The sequence below is a fragment of the Taudactylus pleione genome, unplaced genomic scaffold (genome assembly GCF_031769625.1).
Source record: "Taudactylus pleione unplaced genomic scaffold, aTauple2 ptg000161l, whole genome shotgun sequence".
Classification (NCBI taxonomy): domain Eukaryota; kingdom Metazoa; phylum Chordata; class Amphibia; order Anura; family Myobatrachidae; genus Taudactylus; species Taudactylus pleione.
In genome coordinates, this window is record NW_028284563.1 from 4517028 (window position 1) to 4533865 (window position 16838).

Genomic DNA, 16838 nt, shown 5'->3' on the forward strand with positions numbered 1-16838 from the left:
ATAAAAATTATTAGAATAATACAAAGAAGATATTTATAATATTTTCTTTACATTTTTCTTATAATTTTATAGTCAAAGCTTTGGAGTATACTGAAGTATGACAGGAAAGGCTCTGCCTCACCTGCCTCACCAATCAGCGCCAATCTGTCATTTTTAAAAACAGCCTGTAAAATTAGTTAGGAGCTGATAGGCTGGTACTTTATCTCCACTTTATCTCTCTCCATAGCTTAGTACATCTACCCCATAGTGGTTTCCCTTTTATATATTTGGTGAGGAAGTTGTAGATTGGCAGCCTATCACAGTTTGGGGCGCGGGTCATATTAATGATCCCTGTCAATCATCCCTTCTCTTACCTGCTGGAACAGACAGCGCCTGTTGTTGTGTGTTTCATCTCAGTAGATAATTATGTTGTATATCTTTAAGGGGTATAACCTTGTTGATATCAACTGTTTAATATACTGTACTACTTGCGTGAGAATAGTGTGCCCCCTGCTGGAGCAGATTATGTTTACAGGGAGAGTTACTGTACTGTTAGGTCAATCCAATTTTGTTTTTTTGACAAAAATAACATATAAAGTGCAACACCAACAATTCTAGATATTGTAAAATAATGGATGCTGCTGTATTGTCTTCCAATAAACACTGCATTCTTCAGTTGTCAGTCAGTCTACTCTACCAACACCAGTGATAGGCCTGTTGCTGCTATAGATTACTACACTCCACTGAACATTGCACTAAATGCTGCTATCAAAGCTACTGGTAGAGCTGTCCGGCCCATAAACAACAAGGAGTATGCACAATCCCTGTATCTGGAACTGCCCACTCAAAATCAATCTGGGTCTACTTTTACAGAGCTGTGGGTCTGACTCATACTTGCCTACTTTCCCGAAATGGTCGGGAGCCTCCTGAAAATCGGGTGTCCCTCTCGGAAGAGTGGGCAAGTGCTCCGGGCCGGCGCCGCCCGGCCGCAACCCCTGCCGGCATCCGCTCCTACCTTTGATAACTGGCAGGTCCAGGGGCAGCTGATGACGTGATTCGCACTGAATCACGTCTTCGTAGCCAACACAATGCCGGTAATCTCTGCATTGTGTACCTGGGGACGGGGCCGCTATGACGCGATCGCGCAGTCACGCCCCCCCACCACACCCACAAAAGAGTGACATGCCCCCCCAGCTGTGCCGACCTGGCTGCTTCTACCGGAAGAGGCAGCTAGATAGTCGGTTAGCCTGGTCTGACTATAGATGAGGATGGTGATTGCAGTAATAATGTCACAAAGTTCAGCCTACTATGGCTCAGGGCCTGATTCAGAGCCGAACACTCTGACCAGAGCGCTCGCTCTGAATCAGGGCTCTCCTCCCTAAAAAATGGAGCGGCCTCATGGACGCTCGCATAGCTGTGGGTTACCCACAGCTATAGCGAGCATCCATGATGATGGTCGCGATGGTCAAGACCATCGCGACCATCGGGCTTGCGAAGAGACCCTGCGGTAGGGTCTCGGTGACCGCAAGCCCTGGAGTGATTTTGGCTCTATCAGAGCCAAAATCACTCCCACTGACATCACTACTGATGTCAGTGGGGCCGGACCCAGACGGTAGGCATTCCCATGGGAGCCACGCCCCCAGCACGCCCACCAAAGGGGGCGTCCTGTCACTCACCATCGACAGCACGCCCCCTTTGGTGCGAGACCCGGAGCGACGACTTCCTCGTCGCTCACCGGGTCTCGCGCATGTGCACGACGGAGCTCCCTCCGTCGTGCGCATGCGCACTTCGGCACCATCGACCCGCTTGCGAGCGAACAGCGCTCGCGAGCGGGTCAGAATCAGGCCCTCAGTTTGCCCATTTTTATTTTATAAATAAATGTGGATGATAGTGTCCACTACTAGCCAAGGTCCTTGGCTTATAAATATTGGTGACAATTCAGTTCATATTGCACAGTGTGAGAATCATTGCCTCCTTCAATGGGTGTCTTCAATACCTGCCGATGGTATCTGGCTGGACCCTCCGGGAGACGCGGTGCAGCATAGGTGCACGTTGCGGGGGGGGGTGACAGCACAATCGTATCATCGCGGCACTGCCCACTGCTATACAGAACAGGTTACCTGCATTGTGAAGGGCTTCGATGACGCGGTTCAGCACGAATCATGGCTTCGGCTGCCCGGACCACTCACTTCATTCAGGAAATGGGCGGCGCTGGGCCAACACAGGCAGCACTGGGAGACGAAAAATATTCCTGTTGGCTAGGATCGCCTCCCGAGATCCGAGAGCCTCTCGGCCCTTCCGGAAGAGTAGGGAAGTCTGGAGTCTTCTACTCACAGTCACATTATGTTATTATTAGCTTGACAGTGCCCATGTTGATATTCAAAATGTTGACATGTTGACACTGATTAAATATTGACACGGTCACAATGTCGACAATCCAGGTTTCAGGTATGCCTAACCCTAACCTTAATGTTGATCTAACAGATGTCATCATGTAATATTCTCATAGAATCGCGTCATTAGGCCCCGCCACTAACGCACGGACCGGCCGATCCCCGGTAATATCCTCCCCATTCTGCCCACTTCACCAGGAAGTGGGCAGAATGTGGGAGAAATGCCAACCCTTCCGGGGGTGCGGGGGGTTGTCCGAAAAACCTGGAGCCTCCTGCGACTTACGGGAGGGTAGGCAAGTATGAGGTAAGAACCGCTGCTGATCATAACTGTTGACATTTTGATGTTGACATTAAGAATGCCGACATCATGACTGTATAGTCTTTGAAATAACGTTTTACTCTTTCCACCACGAATTAGCTCCACCATACCCATCGTCATGCCAAAGTAAGCGCAGAGTGATTTTTCTGCAGCAGTCCCCAAATGTACAATGTGGGCGATCACCAGTGTACGTGTGAGACAGACGAAGAAAAACAAATCGCATTTCTGCAATACAATGTATTGCATAGGTGTATTTTATGTTCTTTCATAAAGGGCCATGTAAATTAAACTGCTATACAGTAACTTATTGCTCCTGTCATGGTGGCTCATCCAAATGCTTTTGGAACAATAAATCGGCCCCGGTTCTGGCATATACATGTTGAGATTATTGGAGCGATCGGCCAAAAAAATCAGCTGATCAGCCCAATTATTGCATAGTTTGTACGGAATCGGTATGAGTTCTGGTCCCGCTCCCAAACTACGATGTCACGCAAAGAGGGCGGGGCTGGCAGCAGAGGATGTGTGGAGAGCTGCCTGGACGTTCTGGACAGCTTTACATACTGCAGGGTGCTTGCCCGGAGTGTCCTGAAGCTGCACTATTGGCCACACGGTGCCATTCCAGATACCCTGCTAGCAGGGGTGGTTTGGGAGAGGAGGCTCTTCTCTGTGGTGCAGACTGTGTATGCACAGGTCTCCGGTAACATGGCGCCTGAACTATGTTCCAGGTGACTTCTCTACTATGCATGTGCAAATCTCCAGGAAAATGGCCACAACGCAAAATGATTAGCTGACGTAGGAGTTGGATGCAGTAGCGCTACTGGACGAAGCGGAGTCATGTGTTTTGTCTGCGCATGCGTCCTGACTTGGTATGTGCAGAGTTGCAGTACAGATTATACTTGCCTACCCTCCCGATTTGGTCGGGAGTCTCCCAAAATTCGGGTGCCACTCCCGGCCCCCCCCTGGAAAGGCAGGCAAGCCGACCCACCCGACCCCCCACGGTAACAATATAAACCCCCGCAAAGGGGTAGGAGGGGGTGACATGAATCACGCTGAATCGTGTCATCTTGGCTCCGCCCCCTGCTTCACAATGCCGTTAATCTCTGCATTGTGAAGAGTGGGCGGGGCCACGATGACACTATCGTGCAGTCACACCCCGTGCTCCGCCCCCAATGCTGCATCATCGCAGTGCCACACCAGGACTGGGAGGTAACAGGGGGTGGCTAAAAAGATGCATACCGATGTTCTATCCTATGTGTTGGGGAAAACGTTTGTGTACAAAGGTGCTGAACCGATCACCTAGGAGGCCATACTAGGATGGAGAAACTGCACCTGAAATAGGGCAGGGGTAAGTTTATATGGTGCGTCTAGAGACACACAAAGTCATACTTGCCTACTTTTCAAAAAGCATTTTGGGGAGATTGTGAAGCAGCACCTGTTTTTTAATTGGGGATGTGCGGGCTCAGACTAGTTCGGATATTCCCGCCAAGTTCAGATTTTTCCCGCCAAAAATTGGGTCTCCGAAAGAGGCAAAACGTCATCTTTCATGGACAAACATCATCAATCCTGGACAAAAGTCCATGAAAGATGATGTTTCTGATAAAACTGACTTACATCCAAATGTAAGCGAACCCCAAAGCACATTGTTACTTTCCTTCTTTTGGTACTTTATCACTCTCCACTTCACCACTTTCCAAGGCTTAGTACATCTCCCCCTCAAGGAGAAGCCTACTCTCTGACAGTGCTGAGCTCACTGATAAGCTCAACTGTGCCTGCATGCCGTGCCAGACTGTCAGTGAGTGAGGAGTAGGGATGGACATTGTAAGCCAATGGTTAGCAACCATCGATGTTTCCGATTAGATGGAAGTACTTTTTCTATCAAATACCAGAAATTCAATGGTTGCCAGCCATCAGATGCAACTTTCCGATGCCCTTCCGATGGCTGGCCGTGAAGGGGGAGCACACTGCTGTGCAGCAGGAGAATAGATGCCTGGGCGCATGCGCACTGCATCTATTCTCTGTTTTGGGAGGGCCTGGGGCAGCCCAGCAGGGGGTGCTGAGAGACCCATCCCCTGTTCAGCCACTATTATAACCATCACGATGGTTATAGAGTATTGAATTCTTGTCATGCGATGGTTAGCTGCCATTGCATCATATGATTTGATGTTGGAAGCCCGGTAATTATTCGATGTAGGGCTTCCGATGTTCATCCCTAGTGAGGAGGCAGAGCCTGCTGGGAGCTCAGGCCCCAGAGAGAAGATGAGGCACTGGGGTAGAGAGGGAGGCCGTGGCTGCCAGAAGTGCCTATGGCGGGCCTGGCCAACCTGTGGCCCTCCAGCTGTTGTGAAACTACAAGTCACAGCATACTTTATCTGCTGATCCCCCCCCCCCCCCCGCTCCCGATTCCACCACACTGAGCCTTATAGCAACAGCTCCCCCTGCACAAGGCCTTATATTTGGCCAGCATTTTTATTTTACGTTGCAATGTTATAAGACAAATAGATGTAATTAGCAATATAAATGGATAAATGCATTTCCTACCTGAAGTAGCAGATAAGGTTTGCATCTGTAGTTTTATCTTTACCAGGTCAACAGGCCCACCGATTCCTACAGAAACACATCCTGCTAACATGCTGGCCAGAGTCAGGTCTATGAGGTCAGGAGACTTCATATGGCTTGTATTTCGATACTTTCTAATAAATCTTTGGACATTACTGAAGACACCAAAAACCACTGAGTTGTAAATTGCAATACTGGCCAAAGGGAAAGACATTCCTTTAAAGAATCCGGCAACCTGTCAGTGAAAATAAAAAATACCAGTATATTTGTCGGAAACATAAAACAGGCAAAAGTCTATAACAAGCGTTACTCATCTGAGAATAAAGCCATACCAACATTAATCCTAACAATACTAGGATCAATATCAATTTATTTTATGAAAATAGATATTTGACAAAGATCAGTTCACTGGCCAGTGTGTTCTTCTAACATAGGATCCACTTCTAACATAGGATCCTTCGGCTAAGATATGAACTAATTAAGTTAGGGGCCTATCCATTAGCAGATCCTTCTAAAAGATAAAAGATTTATCTTTTGAAAATTCCTGGGGATAAATCGTTCATCGTTCAAATTTATCTGTTAATGGATAGGCCCCTTAAGTATAGAACAGAGGTTTGAAGACAAAACTTAAAAATAGGTGGTAATGGTCCTGTTTCATAACAGAATAAAAATGTGTCCAAATAGGGCACAAATGATTGGTTACATTTACATTAGTAGGTAAGGTAGGTGAGTGGCCCGGCCAAGCTGGCCCAGGGTTGTGGTATAAATAAATATGTGTGTGTGTATATATATATATATATATATATATATATATGTATATATATATATATATTTATATATAATTATTTTTTTATTATTTATTTCTATAATGTTTTGTGTTAAGTAATTTTTGTTGTCATTTTAAGGCAAAGTAACCACTAATACAATAAACAGCAAACAAGACATGATCGTCAAAGAAGTAGCGTTTGTTTTAGTATATTATACAAAATTATATTAAATATGAATAATTCAATGCATGGCATGGGATGAGAAATAGATTGACATTGAGTCACTATTATGTATAAACATATCACCCATGCCATGGTGGGCAGGGTTAGGCTAAAAGAATATAACCCCCCCCAACTTACTTAATAAACCAACCACTATTTGTAAAAATGAATGTAGGGGCAGCGCCAGAGGGTGCCCAATCATAATCGGTATGATTTACCGCCACCCGATAGTGGAAGCCCGGCAGGGGTGAAAATCCTGAAGCTATAAAAGGTAAGTATTGCTAACCTTTTTTTACCCCCTAACCCTCCCTTAGGGGTGCCTAACCCTAACCTCCCCCCCAAGTGCCTAACCCTAACCCCCCTCTAAGCGCCTAAACCTAACCCCCCCTTCCCCACAGCCTAACCCTAAGTATCTCGGGGGGGTGCCTAACCCTAACCTCCCCCTAGGGGTGCTTAACCCTAACCTCCATACCCCTAGCCTAACCCTACCTCCCCGGAGGGTGCCTAACCCTAAGTCCCCCCCGGGAGCCCCTAACCTAACCCTCCCCTGCGCAGCTGTCCGCGCCCAGCGCCCGGCTTACTTTCGATTGGTAAGCCGGGTGTCGGGCTCTCGGCGTAGGTCTAATGACAGGCGTCGGGATTTTGACGCTGTCACGCTGGGAGGCGGGTTTCTGAAAGCTGAGGCCTGAGGCTGCGGGAGGAAACGGAGGGGAGTGGCCTGAATGTACGACCTCCGCATCCACGGGTCTTGGTCGTTGACGAGACCTAGTCAAAGGTGCGGAATCTAACCCACGAGATGGTGACCCCACCAATCGGGATATGGGCTTGAGCTGCACCTCGTAAGCAGGTCGCGGTCCTTTGACTAGGTGACCAAATCCTGCGGGAAAAAGGAGAGACGAACACTCGTGGCCCAAAGGGTCGGTGCCAGTAAGAGGCACGTAAGGACAGGGGTGGTACCCCTAGTTCGGGATACCGTACTTGAAGTACAAGGAAGTGTGCACTGCGGACACACTCTACTGGGTTGCCGGTCAGAAGGAGTACACCATGGTGCAATACTGTAGCACATAGGTAGGGACCACAGAGTCCAGTAACGAGGTGGGTAGTGGTGCTGGGGCCATCCAGAGATGATAACACTGGAGAGGTGGGTACGTATAACTACACTCAGGCTGTGATGGTAACGCACTGGTGGAATGGATATTATACTGCACACAGGCTGAGGTGGTAAAGCACTGGTGAGATGGACGATATAGCTGCACACAGGCTGAGGTGGTAAAGCACTGATGAGATGAATGATATAGCTGCACACAGGCTGAGGTAGTAAAGCACTGATGAGATGAATGATATAGCTGCACACAGGCTGAGGTAGTAAAGCACTGATGAGATGCATGATATAGCTGTACACAGGCTGTGGTGGTAACGCACTGATGAGATGAATGGTATAGCTGTACACAGGCTGTGGTGGTAACACACTGATGAGATGCATGATATAGCTGTACACAGGCTGATATGGTAAAGCACTGATGAGATGAATGATATAGCTGCACACAGGCTGAGGAGGTAAAGCACTGATGAGATGAACGATATAGCTGCACACAGGCTGAGATGGTAAAGCACTGATGAGATGAATGATATAGCTGCACACAGGCTGAGGTGGTAAAGCACTGATGAGATGAATGGTATAGCTGCACACAGGCTGAGGTGGTAAAGCACTGATGAGATGAATGATATAGCTGCACACAGGCTGAGATGGTAAAGCACTGATGAGATGGACGATATAGCTGCACACAGGCTGAGGTGGTAAAGCACTGATGAGATGGACGATATAGCTGCACACAGGCTGAGGTGGTAAAGCACTGATGAGATGAATGATATAGCTGCTCACAGGCTGAGATGGTAAAGCACTGATGAGATGAATGGTATAGCTGCTCACAGGCTGAGGTGGTAAAGCACTGATGAGATGAATGATATAGCTGCACACAGGCTGAGATGGTAAAGCTCTGATGAGATGAATGATATAGCTGTACACAGGCTGAAATGGTAAAGCACTGATGAGATGAATGATATAGCTGCTCACAGGCTGAGGTGGTAAAGCACTAATGAGATGAATGATATAGCTGCACACAGACTGAGGTGGTAAAGCACTGGTGAGATGAATGATATAGCTGTACACAGGCTGAGGTGGTAAAGCACTGATGAGATGAATGGTATAGCTGCACACAGGCTGAGATGTAAAGCACTGATGAGATGGACGATATAGCTGCACACAGGCTGAGGTGGTAAAGCACTGATGAGATGAATGGTATAGCTGCACACAGGCTGAGGTGGTAAAGCACTGATGAGATGAATGATATAGCTGCACACAGGCTGAGGTGGTAAAGCACTGATGAGATGGACGATATAGCTGCACACAGGCTGAGATGGTAAAGCACTGATGAGATGAATGATATAGCTACACACAGGCTGAGGTGGTAAAGCACTGATGAGATGAATGATATAGCTGCACACAGGCTGAGGTGGTAAAGCACTGGTGAGATGAATGATATAGCTGTACACAGGCTGAGGTGGTAAAGCACTGATGAGATGAATGGTATAGCTGCACACAGGCTGAGATGTAAAGCACTGATGAGATGGACGATATAGCTGCACACAGGCTGAGGTGGTAAAGCACTGATGAGATGAATGGTATAGCTGCACACAGGCTGAGGTGGTAAAGCACTGATGAGATGGACGATATAGCTGCACACAGGCTGAGATGGTAAAGCACTGATGAGATGAATGATATAGCTGCACACAGGCTGAGGTGGTAAAGCACTGATGAGATGGACGATATAGCTGCACACAGGCTGAGGTGGTAAAGCACTGATGAGATGAATGATATAGCTGCTCACAGGCTGAGGTGGTAAAGCACTGATGAGATGGACGATATAGCTGCACACAGGCTGAGGTGGTAAAGCACTGATGAGATGGATGATATAGCTGCACACAGGCTGAGGTGGTAAAGCACTGATGAGATGGATGATATAGCTGCACACAGGCTGAGGTGGTAAAGCACTGGTGAGATGGACGATATAGCTGCACACAGGGATAGATCACTGAAAGCAAGGGAACCTGGAACGAGAGACCACTAGTAACACTAGAAGCGACAATGGTTGTTCAGGCAACTACCTGATACACAGGAGCTGGATGTATACCCCTGGAAGCCCATCTCTCAGACCTCCCCTAACCTCTTACAAATGATGCCACACAGCCATGCCCGGCCTTTACACATTATGCCGCACATTAATGCCCTGTACACATTATGCCATGCAGTAATGCCCAGTCTTTACACATTTTGCCACACAGCCATGCCCGATCTTTAAACATTAGGCCGCACATTAATGCCACGCAGTAATGCCCCTTACAAATGATGCCACACAGCCATCCCCAGCCTTTACACATTATGCTGCACATTAATGCCCTTTAGTCCCCCTATGCATTGCCCCCAGTAGATGACCCCCTATGCATTGCCATTAGCAGTAGTCCACCTATGCATTGTCCCCAGTAGTAATCCCCCTATGCATTACCCCTAGTAGTCATCACCCCCTCTGCAGTGCCCCCAGTAGTCATCCCCCTCTGCAGTGCCCCCAGTAGTCATCCCCCTCTGCAGTGCCCCCAGTAGTCATCCCCCTCTGCAGTGCCCCCAGTAGTCATCCCCCTCTGCAGTGCCCCCAGTAGTCATCCCCCCTCTGCAGGGCCCTCAGTAGTCATCCCCCCTCTGCAGGGCCCTCAGTAGTCATCCACCCTCTGCAGGGCCCTCAGTAGTCATCCCCCCTCTGCAGGGCCCCCAGTAGTCATCCCCCCTCTGCAGGGCCCCCAGTAGTCATCCCCCCTCTGCAGGGCCCTCAGTAGTCATCCCCCCTCTGCAGGGCCCCCAGTAGTTGACCCCCTATGCATTGCCCCTCAGTGACCTGGGCCTAATGCCCAGGTCACTTACCTATTTGTGGGGCAAATACCTTAATTTGGGCCTAATGCCCCCTATGTAGCCTGGGCCTTGTGCCCACCTATATACCAACAGGCCTATTGCCTGAATTTATGCCACGGGCCTAGTGCCCGACAACCCTGGTGGTCTAGGGAGGGGTAAATAGTGGTGGCCCAAGGCCGCCTACCCGCATGGTGGAAGAGGCTGCGGGGGGATCCTCGATAGCTCTTTTTCTTCCCACCCCCGCAGTCCTCTTCGGTCCTCAGCTTTATACTTCTGCCGTTGGCCCGTCCTGGTCAGCGGCGCCACCTCTTCCTTTCTTCCCTCTTGATCACGCCGTCTTCTGGCCTCTTGCGCGGCCGCCGGAACTGTTGCTGCGCTGCTCTTCGGGAGGTCTTCTCTCCTCCCCTCCGCCATCGGTACTGAAGTTTCCCGCTCAGCCGCGTCTAATTCAAGATGCCACGAGTGGGCGGGGCTATGACGCAGCGAGCCGCAATTGGCTCGCCGCGTCTGCCTCCTATTGGCTGCTGGACCGCGAGCCGTGTTTGGCTCGCGGCCAGTGCCAAACAACCACTGCCGACCACCGCTACTTGGCTTCCAGGCAGCGAGCTCCGCTTAGCTTGCGCCCGGAGCCAGGCTACTCCCGCCGACGCTGGTGGAAGGGACCAGGAGGTCCCTTCACCAGGGACCCGCCGCAATAGCTTACCCGGCGCTGGGAACAAACACTGTCCCAGCGCCGGGCACGGACGCTGTGCCGATGCTGGGATCAGACACTTGATCCCAGCTTGGCTTTACACAGCAGCAGCCAATGAGAGTCTATCTGACTCTCATTGGCTGCTCTAACAGACAGCGTTGTGTCTGTTACTGCAGGGGGACGCGCTATGCTGCAGCCAGCTGTCAGGGATTGGCCACAGCATAGCGCGTCCCCGGGGACCCGGATACTTTAGAAAAGTAAGTCCCCGGTGCCCGATAGCGGGTAAAATACGCGCTATAGCGCGTATTTGCGAACACTGTGTCAGAATTTAAGACCTAAGTGGTCAAACATCCTTTGACCAAAACATGAAATATGGGCTGCAATTGGCAAATATGGGATCATGACCCAACAAAAAATAGATAATCAATAAACAAATGATTTATTAATCAGATAAATGGCATCATAATATAACTCACTATTGCCACGGATAAACGAAATTTAAAAATCACAAAATCGTTTTCACTTTTGTAGACAACAAAGGTTAGAGGAATAATTAAATATAAAAATAATTGAAAAACAGTATCACAAGTTAAAAATAAGATTTAAAAAATAAAGCATAATGAAAAATTCTGACTTAAAATTGCTACTTGTTTCACAGCACCTGCCGGCTTCCTCAGGCAGTGTTGTTGAATTCAACACTGCCTTAAAAAACACAGGAGTTGAAGAAAAAGATAAAAGGCAGTGTGAGAGGGTCCAAAAACTTCACGTAGCTGTTGGAACGATTTGAGATGGCCAGCATGGTAAACCTGTCCAATGGTAATAACACCATGTCTAATCCAAAAGTTATCAGTTCTCATCTTGCCCAGCTCATAGAAGGTCCCATTGAACCACAACGGAATATCAGGGTCAACTCCGATACCTCTAAGAATAGTGTGTGCGAAACGCTATAAGAGCGAGGCTTGTCGGATCAGTGGAGCGGCATTGAACTATGTAGACATTGTCAGCAAAACCTGTAAAGGAGTTAGAGGAGATCCCTGTCTGCTCAGCAAGGTACCCCTCCAGTGCACTCTCCCAACAATCCCGCAACCACTCCTGCCAATGGGTTAGTTAGGAGGCTACATAATACAACTTTAAATTGGGGAAGGGCCAAACCTCCCGAACATTTAGTTCGACATAATGTGTTGAGCTTAATTATTTTTATTTAGCTTTTTTATAAAAAAATATAAAGGAAGAAATAATTCAATTAACGACAGAGAAAACTGTGCTGGGAATATAAACTGTGAAGTGTTGTAATAAAGATACTTAGGGGATATATTTACTAAAGTGCGTGTTTTTAGAAGTGGAGTTGTTGCCCACAGGAACTAATCAGATTCTAGCTATTATCTTCTAGAAGGTGCTAGATAAATGATAAGTAGAATCTGATTGGTTGCTATAAAAATAATGATCTCTCATGGTCCACTTTAGACGGCAGGAAAGGAACGAGTGATACGAGATAGAACCATGATGAATAGGGCATATATGCACATTAGACCAACTGATCCTAAGGGGTATATTTACTAAGGTGCGAGTTTTTAGAAGTGGAGATGTTGCCCATAGCAACCAATCAGATTCTACTTAACATTTAACTAGCACCTTCTAGAATATAATAGTTAGAATCTGATTGGTTGCTATGGGCAACATCTCCAATTCTAAAAAACTCTCACTTTAGTAAATTTACCCCTAAGTCTTGGATAGATCCCAAAACTCTCAACAGCCTGGCGGAGTCTATCTAATGAACCATCTGCATCAGCCAGGAATAGGAGCATATCATCAGCATATAAGGCTATTGTGTCTACAGCAGAACCGGATACAGTATGATTGACCGCCGGCCGCATGGCCGGTCGTTCAAATTCCGACAGCGACAACCCAGCAGCAGTGAAAATCCCGACCGTCCCAAGGTAAGTAATTCCTACTCTATTCTACCCCCTAACCCTCCCTTAGGGGTGTCTAACCCTAACCTCTTTCCCAAGTGCCTAAACCTAACCCCCCCTGCCCCACCACCTAAGCCTAAATCCCCCGGGGGGTGCCAAACCCTAACCCTCCCATCCCCTAGCCTAACCCTAAACTCCCGGGGGGGGGGGGGGTGCCTAACCCTAAGTCCCCCCCAGGAATCCTACACCTAACCCCCCATGCGGCTGTCCGCGTCCGGCTTACCTTCGATCGGTAAGCCAGGTGTCGGGCTCCCGGCGTAGGTAAAATGACAGGAGTAGGGATTTCGGCGCCTGTCATTTAACCCCTTGCCGGGATTAGACAGTCGGGACCTGACCACAAGCCGTGAATGCAAGGATCAACATAAAGCAGACACACCAAAGGTTCAATGGCTAACACAAATAGTGCAGGAGAGAGTGTGCAGCATGGTCTTGTCCCCCTACCCAAAGCAAACGGAGTTGTAGTGTAATCAACATAAATGCCTGCAGCAGGAGCAGAGTAACCTCACCCACTGAATGAAATTAGGGCCTGATTCAGAGCCGGATGCTCTGAACGAGCGCCCGCTCTGAATCAGGGTGTGTTTTTTTTTTTTTGCGAGGCGGCCTCGTGGAGGCTCGCATAGCTGTGGGTTACCACCCACAGCTTATGCGAGCGTCCATGATGATGGTCGCGATGGTCAAGTCCATCGTGACCATCGGGCTTGCGACGAGACCCTTGCGTCTGCCGCAAGCCATGGAGTGATTTTGGCTCTATCAGAGCCAAAATCACTCCCACTGACATCACTAGTGATGTCAGTGGGGCCGGCCCCAGATGGGGAACGCCTCCGTCTGGGCAGCCACGCCCCCGGCACGCCCACCAAAGGGGGCGTGATGTCAATCACCATCGACAGCACGCCTCCTTTGGTGCAAGACCCATAACGACGGCTACCCCATCGTTATTCGGGTCTCGCGCATGCGCACGACGGAGGCGCCTCCGTCGTGCGCATGCGCATTTGGGAAACATCGACCCGCTTGCGAGCGCTCAGCGCTCACGAGCGGGTCTGAATGAGACCCTTAGGTCCAAACCAAACTTATGTAGTACCTCCCAAAGATTTACCCACTCCACCGAGTCGAAGGCCCTAGCCACGTGTAAGGACATCACCACATCCCCCTTCGTGGGACATCTGTAAGTGGTAAATCAGTCTGCAGAGAATTTGAGTGGTAGATTTACCAGGTAAAAAATCCTGTTTTACTGGGTGCACTGTTTGCCCAATGACAGTATTCATTCTATTGTCTATGATTTTAGCCAGGATCTTAATATCGGTAGATAATAAAATATAGGCCTATATGACTCTGGCAAAAGAGGATCATTGTCAGGTTTAAGTGTAAGGAGGACAACAATTAAAGCTTCAGACACAGAGGGAGGAAGGGACCCAGCAGTGGAGAGGGCATTAACAGTGTCCAGGAGGGGTGGAGCAGAAGTCTTTAAACTTCTTGTAAATCTCTATGGGGATCCCAGCCACCCATGGGGCTTTAGAATTAGGGAAAGAAGCTACAGCTATGTAAAGCTCTTCCAGTGTACAGGGGGCTGTCAAGATAGTCAACTGAGTTTTGTGGAGTCGAGAGGTCCATTTCAGTAAGGTAGCCAATTAGACGGAAATGCGAGTAAGTCACCCTAGTGGCATCTAGTGATTGGTAATACTGTAAAAAGGAATTGGCAAGAAGGATCACCCTCAGCCAGATAAGACAAATAACTACCTCCAGAATCCACCTGAAGCAAATGCTTAGAAAAGCAATCTATTCTTAAGGCGCATATCCACTACACGATATAAATGAACGATAACGACATCGTTATTGTTCAAATGTTCATTAATCGTGCAGTGAATATGCCGGCAATAACCAGCGTTGCGCGCTCCGCTGGTCATTGTCGTTATCGTTCAATAGTCGTGTAGTGGATTTGCAGCTTTCGATTTATCATAAAGACGATCAGACCACTTGGGGCATTGTACTAAGGAGCTCATTCAGACCCGCTCGCAAGATGCGATCGCTCGCTGGCAAAAAGGGCCGGATATTTAAATGTAGCGCTCGCACTGCATCGCGTAAAGACGCCCATTATGTTTTAGCGAGCTACGGCAAAGTGCACTCGCAAATGTCTGAAGACGCCCCCTTGCCTCTTGCAAAACACGTCATCTCCGGGAAATTAAGGATTAATCGAGACCTCGCAGCCCTTAGAGTTGCCTTAGCCTGCCGCAAGCACAGCGATCAGCGCTGGCTGAAATACATGCAGGTGACGTGTACAATGACACTACTTTGCTAATTATGCACGCCCTTTAAATGCCGTTTTGGCGGCCAGACATGCCTGCGTTCGCACATCCACTCCCCCGTTTACAAGCACCCTCCCCTGTTACCACCCACAAACGGCACTATCTGTCACTCAAAGTAGCGACCTGATAGTGGCTTATGAGCTACCAAAATCAGATCGCAACAAATGGCAAATTATACGCATGCGCAGACGGGAGAAAATTGCTCAGAGCGAGCGATCGTGCCTTAGCGAGCGGGTCTGAATCAGGTCCTAAGCTCTGGAAAGTGATAAATTGGAGTGTGATAAACTACAAAACCAATCAGCTCCTAACTGTCATTTTTCAAACACAGCCTGTTACATGACAGTTAGGAGCTGAGTGGTTGGTAGTTTATCACTCTCCAATGTATCACTTTTCAGAGCTTAGTACATGTCCCCTTCTCTGTGCCCGCAGCAAAGCGTCCCTGTCCAGTAATGTGTGTGATAGTAAGTATACAGCCTCCAAATCCCGACACCAGTTCCTCCTCCTGATGCAGAGTGAACTGCTTAATCTCGCACACTCTCCTAATGAAAATACCTTGAAGGAGTCTCAAAGAATCGTTATATCTGGGTTATCCACATTATCAAGTAATTATCCCAAATTATTAATTCAAAGCCTGCCCCCACTGACTGCAAACAAAAAGGATTCAATGTTCAAAATTGAATTCCCCTTTGCACAGAGAGGTCTATGTTGACAGACACAGAAGAGTGGTCTGATATTCCCCAGGGGCAGGTATTCCGCCCCAGTGACATACAGAGTTAGAATACGTTTAGAACAAGAATAAGGTCCATGCGTGAGAGAGGTCACGGTAAGAGGTGGAGCGACAAGAAAACTGAGCAGCAGTTGGATGACACAAGAGCGCCAAAAATATCTAAAAGTCCAAGGTCAGCGATTAATTTGTAGAAAGAAGTAGGGCTCGAAGGAGAAGTGGAAGACTCGGAAACTTCCCTCCACCTATCAAGCGAGGCAAATTCCCATGTACAAATCACAGGGCTGCCTGGCGCCAAGGCAAGAAAGCAGGTTACCTACCTGAGGACATCATTACTGAAAGTGGGAGGAATATAAACCGCCTAAATAAGTAATGGGAAGTGGTGAACAAAAGCTTTAATAAAAACAATATCTGAACCTGGCCTAGCTGAAAATTAAGTGGTTTCCTGACAAGAACAGAAACAGTGGGAGAATTAGTGGAATGGTACATCCAGCCCAGCCACAGGTTTTTTTTAAGAGCAAGGACCCCGCTACCGTAGAAGTGGGTCTGTACAAGGCAAATAACATCAGCGTTATTTTTTTTAAAGTTGGGACAAAAAAAAAAGAGCGCTTAAGTCTATCATTAAGACTCCGGATGTTCCGAGACAGCAGACGGAGCCTCCCCACACCCGCTCTACCTATCACCATAGCCTCAGCGTCAGGATAGTGGAAAAGGTCTCCTTTTTAAAATAAATAAAAATAGATATCGCTGACCGGTTAGGGTAATACACTATGCAATTATCGTCCCGATCCGCCGATAATCTGTGTATGTCTGGCTTAAGTAACAACAACATTACAGTTACTGGAAGTCAGTCTGAGCACTGACCCATCCCACCAGCGTCAATGATGCTATCATCCAAGAGTCCTTACATGACCTACTAGGGACACGCCATAGCCAATTTTAAATATAAATACATA

At 48.2% G+C, this 16838-nt stretch overlaps 1 protein-coding gene across 1 annotated transcript in view; it reads right to left on the reverse strand.

Annotated features, from left to right (window-relative positions):
* The window catches only part of SLC25A48 (solute carrier family 25 member 48), a 42763-nt gene that overhangs the window by 16578 nt on the left and 9347 nt on the right, over window positions 1-16838 (reverse strand). Inside the window, exon 4 of the mRNA XM_088475036.1 lies at window positions 5230-5482. Within this exon, the coding sequence (XP_088331162.1) occupies window positions 5230-5482 (253 nt within the window). The remainder of the gene's footprint in view (window positions 1-5229; window positions 5483-16838) is intronic.